This window comes from Falco naumanni, chromosome 2 (genome assembly GCF_017639655.2).
Source record: "Falco naumanni isolate bFalNau1 chromosome 2, bFalNau1.pat, whole genome shotgun sequence".
Lineage (NCBI taxonomy): Eukaryota > Metazoa > Chordata > Aves > Falconiformes > Falconidae > Falco > Falco naumanni.
Window position 1 is genome coordinate 101,755,128 of NC_054055.1, and position 17,127 is coordinate 101,772,254.

General features: G+C 43.9%; 1 protein-coding gene across 6 annotated transcripts in view; it reads left to right on the forward strand.

The window, feature by feature from the left end:
* TIAM1 (TIAM Rac1 associated GEF 1) overlaps positions 1-17,127 on the forward strand; it is a 195,242-nt gene that overhangs the window by 146,399 nt on the left and 31,716 nt on the right. For all 6 annotated transcript variants that reach the window (XM_040582819.1, XM_040582820.1, XM_040582815.1 and 3 more), the window contains 4 exons: positions 1,108-1,212; positions 5,079-5,160; positions 10,233-10,319; positions 13,862-14,086. In XM_040582819.1, the coding sequence (XP_040438753.1) occupies positions 1,108-1,212; positions 5,079-5,160; positions 10,233-10,319; positions 13,862-14,086 (499 nt within the window). The remainder of the gene's footprint in view (positions 1-1,107; positions 1,213-5,078; positions 5,161-10,232; positions 10,320-13,861; positions 14,087-17,127) is intronic.

Sequence of the window (17,127 nt, forward strand, 5' to 3'; positions counted from 1 at the left end):
GATCTTTTTACGGGTCACTCGGCGTACATTACTCATCATCAGTGCTGTGTGATCAGTCAGCTGAGTCCCGCTGTATCATCATCTTGGCTTGAACTGGAGAAGCAAGGCATTGAAAAACATAATAAATAGGCAATAATTACGTTCTTCCATGAATTTTCAGATGAGCCATTGTTGTTAGCACAACCTAGAAAACTTTGGTAATTTGCTCGTATAAAATAGAAAAGCCAAGTATAAAAAGATATAATGGGATTTCAAAAGTGATAGTGAGGAGAATTTACCTCCTATGTTTGTGAATCACTTTGGGGTTTTTCATTAGCCTTAGTCAACAGTTTACGAACTTTGAAAGTAACTTCTGAATGACATCCTTTGTGTTTGTCATAATTCTAATGCGTTTTGATTACACACTGCATTAACCTCTGCTTAAATCAAGCTTATTAGTCGTGCTGAGAAAAGGTCGTTAACATCTCCCAGACCAAATGCTGTATCGTCAGCTAATTATAACTAATTCATTAAAATGGTGTGACCTGTTTCCACTGGGATGTAATCCAGTATGCAACTCATGGCTTCCTTTAGCCTTATAAAGCCAGTGTATCTGGAGCTGTTTTGAACTTAGAGGACATAAAGATTTTTTTTATATTAACTTTGCTTGATATTTACCACATCGTAATTATCCATTAAAATACGAAGATTCTGAAACACCCAAAATAAACAGAAAAAACTGTCCTGTTACATTTTTCTCTGTTAGCACAACATTAATTTCCCTCCTTGCAATTTTAAATGCCCTTTGTATGCAAAGGTATGCTCTGAGTCTTCTGCTGTAAAAGTGTTTGCTTATTTCTGCAATAGCATGGGAGGGAGCAGAACTGCCAGATAAGCAGAACCAGAGGCTGCTTAGAGTACTAGTGCTGCCCTTGACATCCTGGTCAGTGGTTAAATGAATGCTTACTCCTGGGGAAGAGGAGGAGGTTCAGGTTAGGAGATCATGGGCCTCTTGTGAAAGACGGTGCTGGGGCATTTTTCTTCCTATGAGTCTCGGGCCGTTCTCTAAGTACAGATGATGTGAGCCATTGCTTTTCTCTTGTAAAGCTTCTGCTCCATTTCTTGCAGACACACCAGCTGGATCACTCTGCTCACTACCTGCGTCTTAAATTCCTGATTGAAAACCAGATCCAGTTTTATGTACCAAAGCCAGAAGAGGATATCTATGAACTGGTAATGCTACCTACTGAGCAAAATTAAATGACACTTGGTAGGACACTTAATTAGTGTTTATCTGACATTCGTAATATGTAGAGCTGTGCTTTTTAACTTGCAATTATAGTGCTTTGCAGACCATAGCAAATTGGCCTACAGTAATCTCTCCAAACATTTAATTTTGAGGAAAGAGTTGATATTTATCTCATGTTTGTGCATGCGTCTGTGTGGAAGAGAGAGAGGAGGAACAGGCACAGGTAATGGGTGAACGTCACTCTAACATACATTTAAGCTTACTTCTCTCAAGGTTGCCTTTTTCTGTTGTTCATATTGTCCTTGGTGGTTTTAAAGACAAAGTGTTGAGGCCTGAGTATTTCTTGTTCAGATCGCTTTGCCCGATTTTTAAAGAGAGGGGAAATGCACAGGTAGTTGGCTTTTTTGGTTTGTTGTTCGTTTAATTTTGTTTTTGTTTTTGTTTTCCCTAAATGGGAAGGTAAATGCTGAGGTTAAAAAGCTCTGGAGTTACGTGTGAGAATATACTTTCCTAATTGCTTCAGTTGGATGTTTCCATATCATTAATCTCAAAAGCAACTTCAAAGGAATATTGAAATGAGAGATTAAAAAAAAGACCAAACGGAATTAGTGTCATGCTTTAACTCTATGATTTTACACATGCAGGCTGTAAAGCTTTTTAAAGTCCTTTTCATTGGTGGCTGCTTTATTTATAAGAAGTAAAACTTTGCCAGTTAGGGATGCTTTTGTTCATTTAGTAAAGAAGTTCCAGGATTTGCCGTTTAACACTGTCAACAACAACGACAACAAAAAAAAAAAAGGTGAGAAAGTGGGATACTAGGACTGGGAAGCAAAACATCGTTGGGAAAAATTAAAACTCAGAGGAGACAGATTTTAGCTTTCATTGCCTGGAAGGACTTTGGTGACTTTTCGTATGTTGAGAAGATGTAGGATTGACATAGTCATCAATTATTGTTTACTCTGAAAAAATGAAATTAAACGAAAACTCTACAGTCGGTGGGACTATGCACATGTTGAAAGTTTACAATATGGATAGGTGTGGCAGGCTTTTATATAATGTAGCATTAAACCAACAGACATTTGTATGTTTGCTGGTGTGTGTGCACGCTTGTTTCATGGGAAAATTTTAGTTACTTCATGTAAGTGTTTAATTAAATGATTCTGGTGTAATATGATACAACAAATGCCTCTATTTTTGTAGTCTCCTGAATAGCTGTTTATAATATTGTCTAATGTTGATGTTACCTCGCTAGAGCTGTCTTCCATCTACTAAAATGCTTTGACAGACATACATTGCTGCAGAAAAGTGATTTCTTAGGATGATAGTCCTTTTTCTTGCAGACTCTCTAAGATATATTGAAGTAAGAAATGGAGATTAAATATCCATATTCCATTTATCTCCAGAACATTAATGGTGATGCTTTGTGTACTGACACAGTCTTTAAAAAATCACAAGCTCCATTTATTATGTGTTTAAAGTGTTACTGAGGGCTCAGGGGAGAGTATTTAGCATTAGCTGCTGTACCAGGCAGTTAGACTTTTAAGCACCTTTTATTGCAAACAAAGCATTGGAGTGTTTTGCCTGAAGCTTGATGTGCCAGACTTTTTACTTTGGGTAGGATGCACTTTTAGATGGAAGCAGGAGACCAGGGGCCTCCCCAGAAGTCTTGCAGGTAGGCTGAAGCTGGAGTGAAGGTGCTGGAACTACTAGAAGACGTAGCTCTGGGAAAGGATGCTGGGACAAGACCAAAAGTGGTAGAGGAGAAAAAGGCAAGGAAGATACAATCTTGAAGGGAAAAAAACAACCAAAACCAGCCAACCAGCCAACCAAAACCAATAATAACACCCCAAAGCTGCTATGAAAAACACTACGAGGGATTGGAGCGGCTCAAAGGAGCAATGCTGCTGCTGCTGTCAGGAAGAAATCCTGTCCCCGGTACCTAGCATCCTGCCCTGGGATGCTCCAAGTATTGCTATCAAACCTCTCCGTGCAGAGCCCTGGGCCTGATTCTGGGTCTGGAGGGGGTTTCCCCCCCGAGGCTGTGGTGCCTGCCAGGCTGACACCTTCATGGCATGAGCCACCATAGCCCAGGTATGCTGCCTGCCTGGGTGTCGGGACAGCAGGTCCACAGGGCACAGAAATGCAAGCAGCACCTTGGGGCTGGCTCTCTGGTTTGGGCAGCTCAGCTGCAACCTGTGCATCTGAGTTAGTTGTCTCCCATTTGATAGAGGTTCTTGCTTGAAAACAGCACTTTGGGATGCAGGCAGCAAGTGTCTGCCATATCCCTGTGAGAGCTTGTCAGCCATCCTCTGTGGTTTTGGTCCTGCATACTCAGTTGAGATGGCTGCAGGGATCAGACATAAATTTTGTTCTGAAAATACTGTTATTTTCACTTTTTTTCTTTCTCCTCTTTTTAAAACCCTTGCTGAAGTCTAGCTGAGTTTTTTGCAAATGTCTTTTGACTCTTTTTCTAGTTCTGAACAATATATTCCTATATTTGAAAAATGCATTTAAAAATATTACTAGCATGGCATCCTCATTTCATTTTACATTCTGTTTTACTATAAACAACCATTTAAATGGGTATATAACTGTTCTGTAATACCTAATATTTGCAGTTAAGCAGATGTGTAAGTGCTGATATAAGCAGGAGATAAAATGATACTTTTATTAAAGATGCCCTTTACTAATTAGTTACTATTTTAAAGAAATGGTTTAAATACTTCAGTTGAAACACTGCTGTCACTTAGTTTCAAAATGCTAATTATTATGAATTGCTTTTTTACACACTTATACCAGCATGTAAACAGAACCAATATTTACCTGTGAGCTCCCATTCACCTGTGGTTACAACTTTTTCTAAAGAGGGAAGGATGGTTTATTACTTAAGTGCTACCTGTGCTATGGAAAAAACAGCTTCAAACCTGTGCTGAGCCAGAGGTTTCCAGTGTGTCAAGGCTGCCTTGCAAGGAATAAGTCAGGGCAGACTCCCAAAGGTGTCGGCTCAGAGCCTCTAAATATCTGACCTGGACTGGGGAAGCGGGCTTTCCCTGCCTCAGGTAGGATGACAGGCCCCACTACCATCTCCTTTGTTCGGCACTCAGGGCAGGACCTGGATGCAATAGTGAGCCACACAAGACAGGAAAACTTCAGTGATTTGAAAGCTCAAAATGTGTGAGCAGTGGTGGAGGGGTGTAGCCCTGCTGAGGAGTTGCTTTGCTCCTGAAAGGCAGGGTGAATTGCACCTGAGTGCGTGGGCTTCTGGGTTATTACCTAGGTGTGAATTTGTGACGGTCTCCCAGGAAGGATGTTAGTGACCATTTCAAAGACTTGGGGGCTTTTGTTGGAACAAATAAACATAAAAGTGTTAAAGGTGAAATTTCATGCTAAGAAAGAGCTGCATATCAAATCCCATCGTCTTCTAACAATTCAGAAATTTATTTAAGAAACAGGATCCCTCCTTGTGATTTTAATACTCTCAAATAATTGAATTCTTGCAGTGTCTTAATCAAAATAATATAGAAACTTTAAATGATGACTACCCGTAAAATATGAAAACAAGAATAGAAGCTTTGTTTCTTGTCTACTCAGAATGGTATTGATCAAGTGAAATACATATATCCTTGCTTTTCTGATGGTGGTAGTAAAACAGTGCTTCCTCCTCTTTAACTGTGTTCTAATAGTAAAACTTAGTGACACTACTAATACATCTAATGCATGTGGAGAAAAACTGATAAATAATGACCACAGTCCATTTCTTCTGCTTGTAATTAAAAAAAAATGTTCAAAATCAGTACAATTGATGCCTCCTCCCACAGTAACGTATTTTTGTGATTTTTTTTCTGTTCAGCTGTACAAAGAAATAGAAATCTGTCAGAAAATTACACAGCACATTCAAATAGAGAAGTCTGATGCATCCTCTGATATTTATGGTGAGTTTCTCCTTGTTTGTTTTTATTTTTCTACCAAGTCAATTCTAGTGTGGGCAGGTTCTTGCTTGCTCTTCACTGATATACCTGAAAGGCCTGTTGGACACACAAAGAAAAGCACATGTGATTCCTGTGTCATCCACAGAAAGCTGAAGCACTGAAGCAGGACAGTTTTATTTGTAGTGCACTGAACACTTTTTCCCGGTGTTCAAGCTGTAGGCTGTGTAGCTCTTTGATGAGAGCTGCAGGGTCAGGAGGGACGAATGTTTTCTTGTCTTGCAGTTTCTCAGAACACCACCTACAGAGGTTGTGCAGCTGAGCGCCAGTGAAAGACAGCATCCTTTGCCAGGCGTCATCTCTTACATGAATGCCTGCGTCATGGCGTTCACCAGGGCCCTGCAGTGGGGCTTGGGAGAGGGCTGCCACTGTGGCTCGCCACTGCTAGCACGCTAGAAGGCTTTCTCCCTTCTCACTCCTTCCACCAAGCATGATTGCAGGGATGCAGCCAGGAGCATCGCCTGTGGGTGGGAGGCATCTCAAGCCCTGCAGCTGGGCAGCTGTCCCAAGAGGGGCTGGGGGAGCCTGGCCCCAGTGCACACCCATCCCTTGAGGATGCCGCATGGACTCCTGGAGCCAGAATATGACATGTCCTACAGACCTCTGCATAAAACATGAAGCAGGGGAAGTTGTCCTTGTGTATTTCTGCAAAATCCCTAATCTTTGCATGGGGGTGGTCATATTTCTTAGCTTTCAAGTATTTCAAGTTACAGACCTGCAGCCTGGTAAGTTTGCCCTTTGGTCTGGCAATTACAGTTCTGTAGTGTATTTTAAAGTTATTTGTGCAACCTACCCTGTGGGAAGGCAATCTGCATCTTTGTACTGTTTATCTAAATATTCTGTTTTAATGACTAGCATAATTCTGAATCCCCAAACTGCTTATTATACAGCTGCAGGCCATTTGAATATTGAGCTCTGCTACAAAGCAGTGGTACTGACTGCAGTTTGAATATTGAAGGCCTAAGAAAGAAATATTAACCAGCACAGTGATGCCCCTAGGTTCAATAATTATACTGTGTCGGAAAGCTTGCAAGAGTTAGAGTTATCATAGCATTTCCTGTTTATTTCGTTTTCTCTTTTTTTTAAGTGATAGATGGGAAAGACCGTGAAATGCACTGTCATGTCCTGTGAAATGAGATCAGGCACGGGATGCATCTGTTCACTAGCTCTGGCCCTGCAGGCAGTGAATGCTAAATGCACCCCCCAAAAAGCTGACTTTGGTCTCATTGAAAGAAAATGTCAAAACTTACCCTGACACTGAACGGGAGCAGAATTTCTGTAGTCTCTATTTGTCTCATAGAAACAGTCCTGTGTGTTCATGCAGTGACAGGTGTGGGCTGAAATACGTGTGCGGGGGAGCAGAGGTGAAGTGTTGATCCTGGCTGAGCGCTGGGGAAGGCTAGGGTTCCTTCTGAGATTCTTTCCCGTCCTGTATGTTAGGTACAGTTGAGTTTGTAGTTCTTTTAGTCTCTTTACAGAATTAGCAGTGCCGATACGTACTTTTACAATCCATATCGTATTGTATGAGAGGTGTATGAGAGAAGGCTACAGCACGTTCACAAGCTATGGCAACACGAAGATCAGAGCTTTAAAGTTTCAGCATAGGTTCTTTTTAACAGGGTTGCTTAAGGCTTCTTGCCTGCTGTTTGTTTTTTTGAAAAGAACCTAAATCAATGATGTGACTGCACAGTCTCAAAACATCTAAGCAACCTGCATGAGCCTTTCTGTGAGCAGGGCTGTCTTTGAGGTTGGTTTTCAGTCAGCTGGGTGCTGCTCGGGCCTCAGCCGCTCACGAGCACTTCCATAAGTGCTGGGAACAGGGTCAGGAGCCAGTTCTGCAGCTGGTGTCTAGGGCGCTAAGGGGCTTTTTATTCTGATCGTTGCTTGTTTTTCTGTGCAGCTTTGTTCAAGCCTTCTGCCACTTCTTGCCCATTTATAAAACATATATCCAAATTCCTTGTGCCTTGATTCCTCCAGAAGAAGTAGAAAAGTCTTCATTTTGAAAATGGATGAGATTATGAAAATCATTAGTGACATTACCTGTTGCTGTTGCTAGTATTCCAGGTATAGCAACAATAATACTTGTAAATCACCTTGAATTTTCAAGATACTTCACAAGCAGCTGTTAATTAATCCCAACAATACGGACGGTGTTGTTATCTCCATTTAGCAGACATGGTATCAAAGATGGGGAGGTGAAATGCTTTTGCTAAGGGTGCAATTAAGACAGGCCAGTTCAGCTCACTAGCCGGGCAGAGAGATAACAAAATAAGTGAATAGCTGTCTGCTGGCTTTGTAAGCTGTTTTGGGCCAGCAAAGAGATGCTGGTGCCAGGGAGGCGGCAGAGCTGCTCCTTCAGGTGTTAGCAGGCCTTTGTAGCATCTTTACCGTCCCGCCTGAGCACACCGTAAGTTCAAGAGGATGGAGCAGAGCATTTTAGGGAAAGCTCACCTGGGAACGTCTTGTAGTGTTTCTATTCCCACCAGCATGCCTGTGGTAAGAGGCACTCCTGGAGTCTCTGGCTAGCGTGTTGGACATTGCCAGCATCAGATCTGTGAATGTGACACTGCTGCTGACACCTGGGACACATGCATTCTTGACTTTTTCACTGGTACCAGCCTCTTTGCAAAGGTTTGTGTGGGCAGAAATCAAGGCGCGCCAGCAGTAGGAACCTATTGCTTCCAGCTCCTGCATGTACCGGGAGCATGCTGGCATTTTTGTTAGCAACTGTCTGTCACGGGGGCTGAGGTAATTTTCTGGAGGTGGATTTGTTCGGGTATTGTGCTGGTTCAGTGAGGCCATGCGCACTCATGGATGCAGACTTCTGTTTTCCTGTCATCAAAACTTTGCAGCGAAGAAAAGGCTCTGTCTGGGTCACCACCCATCTCTTCACACCTGTGTTTCAGAGTCTGTGCACAGTTTGATAATAATTTTTTTGGCAGTGATGCCAGCTTATGCAATCACTGTCACTTCCACCCACTCCTGCCCTTCCTCTCATGCAGTGCTAGTACTAGTGTTTGTGTGGAGCACCTGCAGAATTCAGCCAGATGGAAACTGTGCATTCATACTATACATGTGTACGTACAAACTGCACATACATATATATACATACACACACCCATTTGACTGAGGTGTTTCTCATCTGGGTGGGTTCCCTGCTCTGCTTTACTGCATGGCAGTGAAAGCGCTGGCACCGGCCCTGCAACGGAACAGGCATGCTGCTTCAAATTGTTTACAAGAACAAGCCACTGTCACAACTGCGGAAATAAAACAGTTCGTCCATTCATGGGGTATGGTCAGACACCCTGTCTGGGGGGGGATTAAGTGTATTTGTGAGATGACCATTTCAAGGCTGTTGCCCGTTGCCCATTTCTCATCTCTTAAAGCTGATGGCAACATGTGTAATTGCTTCTTACACCCGTTCTGTCAGTAATTACTGTTCAGGATTTATGGGGTGTTTTTTTTGACTGAAAGACAAATTAAAAAACAACTGTATGTGTGCTTAGCCCTGACAGACTGGAGGAGGCAGAGGTCTTCTCACGGAGGAGAACGGGAGCTTGGGATTGCATGGGTGTGCTAATCTCTTGACAGTTAGCCACCGTGAGAACTTGAGATGCAACTCAGCCTTGTTTTAACTGTATGTTAGCTGGCTGCAAAACACCATTTCAGTTGCAAAAGGGTGATGGTATTAGTAATTGCTGATTTTTGCTGACGCAGACTGCAGTCTTGATCATCCTCCACTGTGCTTCTGGTTAAGGGTTTTCCAGGTAGGCTTGTGGTGATGACAGCTAATAACTACTATATTTTACAGTTGCTCTTTTGTTTAGTTGGGAGTTTTTCTCTCTGCCAAAGTTGGTGTGTTGAGTAAGCTTCACAAATTTAATTTTACTCGGGCTGTGGAGCTCACATACAGATTCCAAGTAGCTCAGTAAGTCATGAAGGGCCATATGCTCCTTGCTTCTAGGCTGCCACATTCTTCCTCTTCTTTCCTTTTTTTTTTTTTTTTTTTTTTTTAAATGATGGATGAAAAAATAACTTCTCATCCATAAGCATCAACTTGAAAAGAGTCCTAAAGTCCGAATAGGCTCCTAGCACATCTGTACCTCTTGGCTGGTGACTGATTCCGTGTCAAACAAGCATCTTCCCCCAGAGGTTTGTAAATGTTTTTCTAGTTGGAGAAAGAGAGCAAATGGTTGCCTACACCCATTTAGGGAGTAATGAAGTTTCAGAAAGGCATATGTTCTGCCTTAGATAACCCTCAACAGTAAATAAACAAACCGTATTTAACTAACCACATTGTATTTCCTTTACACATTGTTATCTTAACAGTGTCAAACACAAATGGCAAGAAAATCACCAAAACCAAACGTAACAGTACCATTTGCACTGTTTGAATTAAGGCTGTGTCAGTACTTCCATTATGAGGTTGTTCCGTGGGTCTCAGTGTAGCTACGAAATGTGCGCTGAGCTGAGACTTCGCAAATAGCTGGTTGTGCCAGGCGCAGCTGAGGAAAGAAAAGGGGAAAAGGGGAAGTGGCGTTTTTAAAACCTTGTCCAGTCCAGGAATTTCAAAAAGTAAAAGCTGGCATTCTGCTTTTAGCAGGAGTTGTTATGCCTTGTCCGAGTTCAGGATGGCATGTCAGCCATAGCTGTCTGTTTCCTGGCTTTTGTCAGCTTGGGTCACAAACCACAGCTCTGTGGAGCTTTTGTCTGCAAACAGCAAAACTTCTTGAAGCGACCTTTTGTAGCAAGAGAATTGGAAGTCTGTTCCAATGTTTTGCAGCTGTGGTATTCTCAAATAAAGCTGTGGATGATTTATATAAAGACTCAGAAATTCATTTTGGGTTTCTGTGAAAGCCGCTTCCATTTTTTAACTTCCTCTTCATGTTTGTAAAGGTTTGAGGGAAAGGAGAAGGGAGGAATTCCCAACTGCTGGCTGCAGGGACTTGTGGTGTGTGCAGTTAGGACATGCTGGAAGTGGTTGGCTTTTTCTAACATCTCGCTGCATGTCTCCCTAGGTTTCTCTCTGTCCTCCATGGAAGAAGAAGGGATTCGTCGGCTGTATGTGAACAGCGTCAAAGAGACAGGACTAGCTTTCAAGAAAGGTAAAATACTTTTTGAAGTGTTTTTGTTGCTGTTTGTTTAATCCTGGTATAGGCCATGAGCTTGTTGGGATAGGAGCTTTATGAACATACCAGATCAGGGCCTCGGTCCAAAAGAGACCATGGTCTTTTGGGAAGAACCTTAGGTACTGAATACATTGCTGTTCTGATCTTGGGATCAGCTATGCTATGTAGTCAACCTCTTAATTTTGAGTTGCTGTGTATGGAGCAGGGTCAGCATGTCCCTTGCAGCTAGACAGAGGAGCAGAGGCCCTCTCAGGTCAGTCACTGCGAGATAAACTAGTACAGTAGAAGCCATCATAGTGCTCTCTGTGGCTGGGATTACTGCCTCTAGTTTTGCTTCCAGCCTTTGCAGGAAGCATGACAGCACTTGGACCAGAAACTGGCAGAGATAACTAGGCTGCCAGGCTCGTCCCAAGGCAGAGCAAGATATGGTTTAACTGCAGCTTACCCAAGCTGAGGTCAACCCTGACACTGCCATGCCCTTATTCTTTTCCCATTCATTGCCTTTTCTGATGTGCCAGTGCTGCTGCTCATGCAGTCATGGGATGGGCTGGTCAGGGAGCTGGGCAGCTGAAACCTAACTGGATTTTGAAGTATAACATGGGGAGCATGAAGAGTGAAAAGACTCTCATCTCTTCATAACCCATCAATGTATGCAGAGTCCTCAAGAACAGCTTCAGAGTTTTCTGGGTGAGTGGTTATATGGTCTCGCAGAGCTCATTCAACAGTTAGCTGTTGCCAAAAGCAATGGGGGGCTGGTCTTCCCCAAACTGCTCCATCCCTTTGCCTTGTCCTGGCTTGGGCACTCTGCTGAGTCTTTTCAGCTCCCCATCTTGATGGAAAACTGCTGTGGCAGAAATGCATGGCTGGTTTTCTGACCTGCTAGCAAACAGAGTCGGCATGTGTTGCAATGAAGCGAGTGGCAGAAGTGGCACAGTGGAGGGACGGGACTGTGCAGACAGAAACTGGGAAGGAAGAAGCAGGGGGCAGGGGAGGGGGAACAGTTCTGGTTGCGGGGAGCCTGGAGTTTCGCTCAGCTGTAGCTTCTAACCTTAGTTTAAGAAAACCATGTAGGTCATCCTGGAGGCTGCTGCATGTGTCTATTAGGCTTGAAAAGGCCCTCTTTCTCTTTCCTGTCCCTCCTCACGCCACCTCAGCCCCATACGCCCTGGCTGACAGGATGGGTATTGTGCCAAAAGGCCTGAATGGGCACTGGGATCAGCTCTCTGCCAGCCCATCACAGGGAAATAAAACCCTGTGGGTTTCTTGTGGGGAGAGAATATGATGGCGAGGGTGTGGGTGTTCAGCAAGGCTTCCTTGTTTTGCTTTTAGTTAATGTTTGTACAACAATTTAAATGAATGCGTGAACGCAGACTGCCTCCTGTGGGCTGAAATGCTAAAACATGCTTTCAGTGATACGCTGCTCTTGATAATTGATATGAAAAGCCACTTCTGTATGAACAGTACTTGGCAGGATATTGTGACAATATACCCAGATTTAGCAGAAAGCAGGGAGGAAAACTCTCTTCCTTCCATTACTTACACATGTTTGCATCTGACTGCACTTCCTAGAGTAAGTCTAATGAGATACAGTATTTCATTTCCTATTTTTTCTCTAAATAGAAAAATTAGATTTTATTTTCTCCTAATAATTTGTGTATCTTTTTGTTTTTTCTGTTGGTCTGCATTAGCTAGACCATTGTTGGAATTTGAGGTGCTTGATAGACATGATGCTTTATCCCAAATGATTCAAACAAGGATTACAAAGAGTAAATGAAGCCCCAGATAGGATGTTTATGGTTGCAGGCATATTAATCTGCTACTATTATGACATGGCATCACTAAGTAGAATAAATGAAATAATGTGAAATGCTTGACTTGCCTTGTTTTGTCCTTGTTTCAAATATGATTTTACAGTCCATTTACTTTGTAGCTATTCTATCTAGTTCATTTTATTCTCTCCGAAACTGCACACCACACTACAGTTTCTGGGCACAATTACATGCATTTAGAAAGATCTCAATTTTCCTAAAGAAGACTGAAGCTCTTTAGCCTCCTCCCTTCCACGTTTCTTTCTTGAATGCGGGTAGGTAATCTGTTTCCTGGAGGATGCAGCTGAGCTCTGCTTGCAGCCCAGGCTCATCAAATCAGACCTTTCATCTGAGCTTTAAGGGTAGCAAGACTTACCCTTTCATGATTGCCCAGCCAGAGGACTGCATGGCATGAGGGCAGGTCACCCCCACAGAGCAGCTCTTTCAACCCTTTAAATTCCAGCTTTTGTTCCAGGACAGTGACTGGGATGCCAGGCAGTCCCACTGGTGGGTGAGTGGCCATTGCAGAGCATGCGGTCCCGCCAGCTGTGCCCAGTGGGTCAGCTCCTGGGGGGATGTCTGTGGGGAACTGCTGGTGTCACCAAGTGGAGACAAAAGCTGCAGTGGCAGGAGCAGCTCCAATGATCGGGGCTGTCAGCGCTGGCATGCCCTGGCCTGCTCCTGCCTGCCTGACCCTAGGTTTAAACCCTGGTCCAGCTTGCTGTTATTAGCTGGGAGAACGGGCCTGGCTGGCTGAGGGAAGGTCAGGTTTCCTGCAGGAGCTCTCGCAGGGCTGCACATCTTCGGCGTTGCTGTGTCGCCCCTGAAGTGAACCGGAGTCAGCTTTTTCCTCTGCAGATCCCCTTTTCCCTTGGGCACCGGTGCTATAAATAACTCATGAAATCAGATTGGAAAAAAACCGTAACTAACTTACCAAGCACTAAAATTTGCCTTTTGAAGATCTGTGTGCTAGGACGTGATCCAGAGAGGGCCAGAGATGAGGCTGTCTGAAGTTCTACACCATACACCCCAGCTGAGCGGGAAACATTTTCTTTCCTCCTAGGTGTATGGGTAGGTGACCGCTTCAAATAAAAGCCTTCACTTACATGGGAAGTTAAAAGCAAGAATCAAGCCAGCCCAGCTGCTCCTTCCGCCATCCTATGTGCAAGCACCTCAGCAGTCTGACTCTGTCCTTCAGTATATATTTATTTACGAGCGATGTGTTGCGCAGTGTGCCATGCTGTACAGCGGCTGTTCCCTTGCAGGGTAACAGGGCACTGGAACCGGCTGCCCAGAGAGGCTGTGCAGTCTCCTCTGGAAATATTCAAAACCTGCCCAGATGCGACTCTGTGCAACCTGCTGTAGGTGAACCTGCCTTATCAAGGGGGTTGGACTAGATAATCTCAGAGGTCCCTTCCAACCCCAACCATTCTTTGATTCTGTGAAGAAAAAGGGGTTGTCTTGTTGCTGGTACATTGTGAGGGACTTTCTGGGCACCATGCTCTTAGGGATCATACTGGACTACCAGCCTGACAACAAATCTGCAAAAGTCAATCAAATTTCAGTACCTTTTCCAGTCATAAATGTTTACTTTTATGTCTAGACCTAACACTGTCTGGCACTTCATAAACACCTGGCTGAGCTCCTTGATGTCTGTGGGTGACAGAGACGTTACTGTACAAGTCTTACCTGTTCCTTTCTGTGTTGCAGGCCTGAAAGCTGGCGATGAAATTGTGGAGATTAACAAGAAAGCTGCTGAGGATCTGGACTCAGCTTTGCTGAAAGATGCCCTTGTGCAGCCGTCACTGTGTCTTACTGTGCGCACCTATCCGGAGATAGAGGAAGGGCAGAAACTAATGCAGCCACCACCACGTCGCTTGGAAAACCCGTCTGACTTGACTGACAGCACACTGGTGTTTGCTGGCAGCAACCAAGGTATTGGGTTCAATTTAGAAATCACCAGGAAGAAGATTCATGCTTACAGCGTGCTGGTGTAATCCCATTGATCCCTGCATGTAACTTCCATGGTGGAAGTGAGAGGAATTACAGTCTGAGTGTGCTGGGCGGATAGTACGTGGGAGCTCTGGAAGCTGTAAAGGTATAATCTGCCGTATTATATGGTGACATATATGACATATATGCCATATGTCACCCTTCATGGCTGACTGTGTACATGGTTAGGCTGTGAAATGGTGTCATCGCCAAATCCATGCCACATCATCTAGCTGTGCCTACAGCAAGTCACAGAACCACGTGCTTACTTTTGGGCTGCTCAGGAGGCACCTATACCTCTGGATTTGCCTACAGGATACTGTATGGCAGGGAAGGAAGAGAGGATAAGCGTTCGCCCTCTGTGGGGTTAGCCTGGAGCACGGGAGCCCTGCATGTTTCGTGAAATGCATAAATAACTCACAAGGACAGTTAAAAACAACTAAAGTCGGGATTGTCATTACAGCCAAACATACCTAACTGGTCCCACAGCACAGTGCAGTGCGAAGGGTCATTCCTGCCCACCATGTTGCCCTCTTCAGAAAACTGAACTGGCAGAAAATTAATCCCCAGCAAATATGAATTGTTTGGTGCTAGTTTAGCTTCCCGAACCAGCTGAGGACACGCAGTCTTGCATGGGGTAAAAGAAATGGCTGCAGAATAGTAGGACTGCCTCCTTGGTGGTTGCTGGCTGATACATCTGTAAGACAGTGGTTTTGGAAATTGCACTGGAAAGCTCCTGCACCATGTCTTCTCTTACTTGCCTGTTTAGCCAAGTCTTATGTGCTGGCTTCTAAATGCCCCCTCCCCCCCCCCAAAAAAAAACAAAAACAAAAAAAACCCCAACAAAACAGAAGAGGATACTGGACATAACTGGTTGCTTTAGGTTTTTTGGAATAATTTAAAATACAGGAAAAATTAGTGGAATGGCCAAAAAGAAGTAGTTTTTAGATAATCAAAACTATTCTGAGCTGAGATAATTTTTGACTTTCAGTCGAAAGTAAATGGCATCTGCATGTGTCAAAATACTTTCTTTTCTCCACAAAGTGAAGGTTTCAGAAATATCAAAATAATTGTTTTGACAACTATGAAATAGTTTTGGTTTGGGCATTTGGAATGAAAAGCTGGAGTAGGAGCAGAGCTGTTAATGCACTTCACTGATGTTCAAAGTCAGCCTTCTCCCAGGACATGTCTGACTGCTGCCATCACTCGGTGCAGGGGCTTCTGGGATGAGTGGGTGCAAACTAGAGCTAACCCAGGAGCAGCGTGAGTGCATTAACATGATGCTGAGCTGGAGCAAAGAAGCCGCAGTGAAAGATAGTTTGCTTGGGCTCAGGACCAAGCTGACTCATGTCTGCCTGCAAAGGGTCAGGGAGGTGCAGCCTGCCTTTCAACATTTCTGGATGCTGCTCTGGCTTTGCTTGAAATATTTACTTAAAGTGATCCAGCACAAATGCCATAGTTCAGATGACAGGAACACATAGTGAGGAAAGGGAAAGCCGGACCCCTAGGCTGACTTTGGGGACTGTGATATTCATAGCAAGTGTAATAGCATGAACAAGAAAGCTTAAAAACAGCTTATTGCAAATACCTCAGAGGTGACTGATAAAAGCAACCTTATCTAAGATGCGGGATAAACTTCCAAAGGCAGTTAAAATTAAACATTTTCAGAAGGACATTTTCCCCTTCGAATTTTCATGGAACTCTTCCCAGTTAGGCTTTTGTGCTGAAAAATCAAGCTCATCTTGTACATTTTTACAGCTGGCCACAAGATGCCCCTATTTCCTACTTAACACCAGCTCTTTGTGGGGCCCGTCCTTTTGTCCTTGCCTGTGCTTTTTCACTGAATCCCTGAGTGCTCAATCCTCATACTCTAACTTTTCACTAAAGTGAGTGTCCACCCTGGGTGCAAAGACTTAGGGACTGGGACTTTTGTATTTATGCAACACAGTGATTTCTAAGGCAGAGGAGTCACATTTTGTAACCCAGGTTCTCAACAAGCAGACTCTCTGCCACTGTCAGTTCTCTGCATCATTATTGTGAGGGCTTCAAGGGGTCCTTTTTCTTGCTGAGGGTAAGATGACGCACGGTTTGCCAGATGTGTCTGAAGAACCTAGCATTTGCCTTTTAACATTACCCAGTAATAACCCTGCGTGCCCCATGTGAAATGAGGACATAGGACATTGCTGATGGACATGTCATGACAAAATCAGGCTTCCTGCCTCTGATGCTTTGTAGGCACGACTTCCTTTGTGCTGCTCTCAACTCAAGTCATGTCTGTCCTCCTTTGTAAGCTTCTCCTGAGCTGGATTTTTGTGGTTATCGCAGTGGTGTGGAACGGCTGCTTGTTTTTCCATGTCCTGCAGCGACTATGTGAACTGTCTGGTGGGCTAAAGCGCCTCCTTCTTAAATAGCTCCCCAGGACCAGGGCTAAGCTTTGGGGCTTCCTTTTCCCTTCAGATTTCTGTCAGTACAGCTGCCCGTCGCTTTTGGTGTGCTATAGTCAGCTCCTTCACTCTCTTTCAGGCAACAGGCAGCACAGAAGCTAGACCTCTGTTGACATTTGCTTTCCTTAAAAATGTGGCAAACAAAGTGGGACTCACCTTCCTCCTCAAAGGCAGAGGAATACTTCTTTAACCAACAGAAGCAACACAATAGCTCATCAGCAGATGTGCAGGTGTCTGTGGCAGCTTCTGAAAGCATCTGTAGTTGCCATTTGGAGTACGCTTCTGAAGAATGACGTTAAGATGGTGTTTAAAGTTAAACAATGCTGATGCTCTAATTTGGGATGCTTAGCCTGAGGCGGGAGTGAAATTAAGGGTCTGCACCCAAGTGTGTGACTGGGAGGTATTTTGATCTTCTCCATCAATTTCTCTCCACTTAGGTGTTTGTAGAACACGCTGTTTTACTGAAGCCTTTCTTCGTCTGGCCCTGTGCTTTTTCAGGGACTCGTTACCTAAAATGGGATCCATGTGAAATTTTAAAAA